This window comes from Phacochoerus africanus, chromosome 4, assembly GCF_016906955.1.
Source record: "Phacochoerus africanus isolate WHEZ1 chromosome 4, ROS_Pafr_v1, whole genome shotgun sequence".
Taxonomy (NCBI): Eukaryota; Metazoa; Chordata; class Mammalia; order Artiodactyla; family Suidae; genus Phacochoerus; species Phacochoerus africanus.
In genome coordinates, this window is record NC_062547.1 from 57,869,805 (window position 1) to 57,876,222 (window position 6,418).

Genomic DNA, 6,418 nt, shown 5'->3' on the forward strand with positions numbered 1-6,418 from the left:
TAATGATTTCATCTTTTGCATAATTAACGTCATTTCAAAGCTTGTTTTTTATCATGCATACATATAACCATAGTATCTTAAGAAATACATAGCTGTTTCATTTATTTATAATTTCTTATTGCTCAGACTTAGCAGTGAAAGAGCAAGAGAGAAAAAATAAGAGTAAATGGAACTCATGAACCATGCTGAGAACAATTTATTTTTGACCACCTCCATGGACTAATTTGTGAGTGTGTGTTTTGTACTAAATATGACAAAGACCACATCCATCTTGAATATTATTTGATTCTTTCTTGCCATGACTTGGAAAGGAAATGACAAATGAGACCACTGTGACTGAATTTATTCTGAAGGGCTTCTCAGACATTCCTGAACTGAAGCTTATTAGCACCATATTTTTCCTTTTCATCTATCTCTTTGCCTTCCTGGGGAACATCTCCGTTATAGCAGCTGTGACCAGAGACAGCCACCTCCACATTCCCATGTACTTCTTCCTGAAGAATTTGTCCTTCTTGGATGTGTGCTACACCACAGTCATCATCCCTAAGGCAATGATCAATTCACTCAAGGGTTCCGAAGTCATTTCCTTTTGGGAATGTGTAGTTCAGCTCTTCTTATTTGTAATGATGTGTGCTGCTGAGTGCTTCTTGCTTACATCCATGGCATATGACCGCTGTTTAGCTATCCACAAGCCTCTCCTCTATGGGGTCATTATGAGCAGAAAGATGTGTATGGAGCTTGTTATTGTGGCCTGGTTTAGCGGGGCTCTCTATGCTATCTTTCACACCATCAACACTTTCTCCCTCTGGTACTGTGGGCCCAATGTGATTGACCACTTTTTCTGTGACAGCTCCCCCATCATGAGGCTCTCCTGCAGTGATTCTCACACCAATGAGGAAGTTGGATTTGCAGTGGGTGGGTGTATTATTCTTGGTGCCTTTGCCCTCACCATAATCTCCTATGTTCTTATCATCTCTACCATCGCTCAGATCCACTGTGCTGGTGGCCGCTGGAAGGCCTTCTCGACTTGCTCCTCTCATCTTACTGCTGTCATTCTGTTTTATGTCACTGGGAGCATAGCTTATCTAAGACCTACTTCTCATTACTCTCCCCTTCAAGGACGGCTTGTGTCTGTGTTTTACTCCATTCTAACACCCAGTCTTAATCCTGTTGTTTACTGTCTGAGAAACACAGACATGCAGGTGGCTCTGAAAAAACTATTTGTCCCATCCAAATAGATTATCTTTCTTTTATTAAGTATATGTCTCTGAATATTAAGCTAAATGACTAAATGACATGGATATATTTCTAGAAACACATAACCTAGTAAAACTGATTAATTAAGAAATAGAAAATGTGAACATGTTACTAACAAGTAAGGAGATTAAAGTGGTAAAAAAATAAAAACAAACTTCCAACAAAGACAAGCCTTGTACCAGATGGAGTCACTGGTGAATTGTACCAAACATTTAAAGAAGAATGAATGACAACACTTCTAAAACACTTCCAGAAAATTGACCAGGGAATACCTCCAAACTAATTTTATGATGCCAGAATTATCCTGATACCAGAGCCAAAGACACTGTGGGAAAATAAAACTATAGTAATAATTATATGAACATAGTTGAAAAAATCCTCAACGAAATACTAGCAAACCTAACTCAGCAACACATTAAAAAGATCATACACTGTGACCAAGTGAGATTTTTCTTGGGATATCATTCAGCATATATGCAAATTAATAAATATATCACACTGCATTAACAGAAGTAAGGGTAAAAACTATATGATCACACAAACAGATATAGGAAAAGCATTTGACAAAATTCAACATGCTTTCATGATGAAAACTATCAATAAATTGGGTATAGAGGGAACATACCTCAACATAGTAAGGAACATATAAGGCAAGCCCAAAGCTAATATAATATTCAATAATGAATACCTGAAACCTTTGTTTCTATGGTAAGGAGCTATGGTTAAATGTGCCCATCCATTTTCAACACTCAGTCTTATGAAAATTAGTGCTAGAATTATAGCCAGAGTAATTAGGAAAGAAAAATAAATATTTAATGTATATTTCACTATAATAAAAAAAGTTCCATGGAGAAAAAAAGAATTACATCTTTGAATGGAATGGTAATAATGTTGGAATAATTATGATATCAGAATAACCAATAGTTTCTGCTTCTCAATAGATAATTTAAGCCATATAAGAATATGAAATGTTAATTATACATCCTCTTCTCCTCATCTGAAACTCTGTAAAAGAAGGAACTAAGCAAATGAGTGAATCAGGTTTAGATGAGAAATAGTTTTGAGAATTGTGATATAACTTTGATTTATTTATTTCACTGTAATGAAATAAACATTTGCAATCACTTCTTTCCATTTGGCTCTATGATGTGGCATTATAAAAACACTTTTATTTCTAACACTGGCACATGGTTGTAGATGTTGCTCCAACTTCTGACTGTAGGTATATGTCAAAAATACTTATTACCAATAATAAGATGGAAAGTTTAAGTATTAACTAAAATAACAAAAGCAGTTCAGGAACATATAATAAATTTTAAAAATGTGAAATATTTAATCAAGAAAACTAATTCTGTAAAGCTAATGACTCAAATATGCACTTAATCATAATCAAATAATTTTTTGAAATAATGAGAATTAGAAACAACTTATATGCTCATCCATACAAGTTTAAACACATTATAGTTCATCTATATTGTGTAATACATCTGTATGAACTAAGGAGATTTTGAGACATTTTAAATTAAAAATGCAACCTAAGGAGTTCCCGTCGTGGCGCAGTGGTTAACGAATCCGACTAGGAACCATGAGGTTGCGGGTTCGGTCCCTGCCCTGGCTCAGTGGGTTAACGATCCGGTGTTGCCGTGAGCTGTGGTGTAGGTTGCAGACGCAGCTCGGATCCCGCGTTGCTGTGGCTCTGGTGTAGGCCGGTGGCTACAGCTCTGATTCAACCCCTAGCCTGGGAACCTCCATATGCCGTGGGAGTGGCCCAAGAAATAGCAACAACAACAACAACAAAAAGACAAAAAGACAAAAAAAAATGCAACCTGAAATGCATGCCCATCATACACTAAAAACCCCACATGCATGGACACATAGAGACATATATCATTAAACAAAAGGCCTTTCAAATGTTTAATCATTTATTTATGAAGAAGACAGGATAGTAATCAATAAGCAGATGGAAATTATTTTGCATACTCCACATTATTTTTGCTGTACTTATTTTTTTTTCAGTTTAATGTATTTATATGATTTCAGTGGAATTAACAAAAGTAGATTTCTGGATCATATGGTAGTTCTATATTTAGCTTTTTAAGGAACTCTCCAGAGTGGTTGCACATACTCCTGGGCATATCTCCAGAGAAAACTTTAAGTGGAAAGATACATGCACTCCAATATTCATTGCAATAGTATTTACAATAGGCAAGACTTGGATATAACCTAAATATCTGTCAACAGATGAATCAATAAGGAAGATGTGGTATGGAACATTACTCAGGCACAAAATATAACAATGCCTCTTGCAGCAATATGGATGGGTCCAGAGATTATCATATTGGGTGAAGTAAGTCAGAGAGAGAAAGCCAAATGTCATATGGATCACTAATATGTCAATCTAGTACAATACTATACAAAAGAACATACAAAACAGAGATAGACTCATCAAACAGAAACCAAACTAATGGCTACCAGAGGGGAAACATGGAGAGGAGGGATAAATTAGGGGTTTGGGATTAACATATATACACTGCTATATGTAAAATAAATAAGTAACAAGGACCTACTGTATAACACGGAAGTAAACTCAATACTGTGTGATAACCTATGCGGGAAAAGAATATGAAATGGAATGGATATAAGTATGTGTGTAACTGATTCACTTTTCTGTATACCTGAAACTAACACAACACTGTAAGTCAGTTATACTGCAATAATTCTTTTAAAAAACCATAGAGACTTCTAGGTCATCAGAACTATGGTAATGTACATTTGGAAAGAAGAAAGGCTTATATAAATTGATATGAAACGAGGTTTTTCTCTTGTGGATAAGGTGTCTTCATATTATGTGTGGAAGTTGGCTATCTCTCTTTAGTATTTGCACTGATCAATTCAGGTTGAAGTGAACACTGAACATTTCCTTGAAGAAGACTTTGAGTTAAAAAGCTTGTATACTTTCTAAGAGTTGCCTATGGAAATTTGACTTTGCAGTGTCATATTCAAATATGTAATGATCAAATAAATTTCCCCACTTAAAGCAATACAGTTTAAACTTCACAGCCTACTATATACCTTATTTAACTGTTGCCAGGAAGAGTATCTAAACTTTTCCTCCCAACAGGTGCTTCATCTTATTTGAAAAATCCCATAGAAAGCTCAGTGAGTAACATGATGGTAAGAATTCAGATGAGATTGCCATTTGCCTGGTGAAAAAAAGACTAGTAATAAACATGGGGAAGTTTTCTCCTATTGTAGGTGACAAAATAAATAGAAAAAAATAGGTAAAACTTGGTTTTGTACAAATAAGGGGACCCAATTTTGAATACTCTAGATACTCAAATATAAAAAAATTAATATGAGTTATAACTGTATATAAAACCAATCAGTTTACATCATGTTTTAGAATTCTGACAAATCCATGTTTCATGATATTTTGTAATTATAAGTATTTTATACAGTAATATTTATATGCTCAGAGAACATTTTTTAAATTGGTGATGAATACAACAGTAGATGTTTTAAATTTGGAATGATACATGGAGCACGGTTTCCTTTGGTGCCTTGTATATTGTTATAACAATATTCTGTAAATCTTTAGTAAGTATATTCCATAAAGGCTGATGCTCTGAAAATATAATTTAGGTTTTCTAAAAGTTCTTGCCTTTTTGCCAAGGTGTAATTGCATGCTAAGTAATCTTATTACTGTTGATTCAATTCTTTTGAAAATATATTTATGAAGGAAATAAGAATAACATATATATATATTTCATAAATGGATAAATGAGGATGATATACTTTTAATAAAATAAGAAATACAAAATTTAAGTTGTAATATTATCATAAAATAAGGCCACATGAATGGTCTTATCCAGTTCATTCCGTACGAATAAAAGTGATGCAAATACTGTTATTCCAGGGCCAGTGTTTCTAGTTATGATGGAAAAGAGATTTTTTTTTCATTTTTTTATTACTCAAATGAATTTATCACATCTGTAGTTGTATAATGATCATAACAATCTGATTTCGCAGGAGTTCCATCCCACAGCCCAGGCACATACCCCCACCCCCCAAACTGTCTCCTCCGGACACTGTAAGTTTTTCAATGTCTGTGAGTCAGCATCTATTCTGCAAAGAAGTTCCGTCTGTCCTTTTTTCAGATTCCACATGTCAGTGAAAGCATTTGATGTTGGTGTCTTGTTGTATGGCTGACTTCACTTAGCATGATAGTTTCTAGGTCCATCCATGTTGCAAGAAATGCTGGTATTTCGTTCTTTTTAATGGCTGAGTAATATTCCATTGTGTATATGTACCACATCTTCTTTAGTCACTCCTCTGTCGATGGATATTTAGGTTGTTTCCATGTCTTGGCTATTGTAAGTAGTGCTGCAATGAACATTGGAGTACATGTGACTTTTCAAGTCGTGGTTTTCTCTGGATAGATGCCCAGGAGTGGGATTGCTTGATCAAATGGGAGTTCTATGTTTAGTTTTGTGAGGAATCTCCATACTGCTTTCCACAGTGGTTGCACCAATTTACAATCCCACCAACACTGTACTAGGGTTCCTTTTCCTCCACACCCTCTCCACCACTTCTTGTTTGTAGACTTTTGGATGCTGGCCATTCTAGCTGCTATAAGGTGGTACCTCATAGTGGTTTTGATTTGCATCTCTCTAATAATGAGTGATGTTGAACATCTTTTCATGTGTTTCTTGGCCATCTGTATGTCTTCTTTGGAGAACTGTCTGTTTAGATCTTCTGCTCATGTTTTGATGGGGTTGTTTGGTTTTTTGGTATGGAGCTGCAGAAGGTGTTTGTAAATTTGGAGATTAATCCCTTGTCAGTCAATTCACTTGCAAAGATTTTTCTCCCATTCTGTTGGTTGTCTTTTCGTGTTGTTTAGGGTTTCCTTTGCTGTGCAGAAACTTTTAAGTTTGATTAGGTCCCATTTGTTTATTTTTCTTTTTATTGTCAATACTCTGATAGGTGGATCTGAGAAGATGTTGCTGTCATTTATGTCAGAGAGTGTTTGGCCTATGTTTTCCTCTAGGAGTTTGATAGTGTCTGGTCTTATATCTAGGTCCTTAATCCATTTTGAGCTTATTTTTGTGTATTAGGGAGTGTTCTAATTTCATTCTTTTCCATGTGGCTGTCCAGTTTTCCC

At 35.2% G+C, this 6,418-nt stretch overlaps 1 protein-coding gene across 1 annotated transcript; it reads left to right on the plus strand.

Annotated features, from left to right (window-relative positions):
- The first annotated feature begins 314 nt into the window (after positions 1-314).
- LOC125124213 (olfactory receptor 1019-like) lies at positions 315-1,238 on the plus strand. Its single transcript, XM_047774359.1, has one exon. The coding sequence runs from the start codon at positions 315-317 to the stop codon at positions 1,236-1,238; it is 924 nt and encodes a 307-aa protein (XP_047630315.1).
- Positions 1,239-6,418: the final 5,180 nt, after the last annotated feature.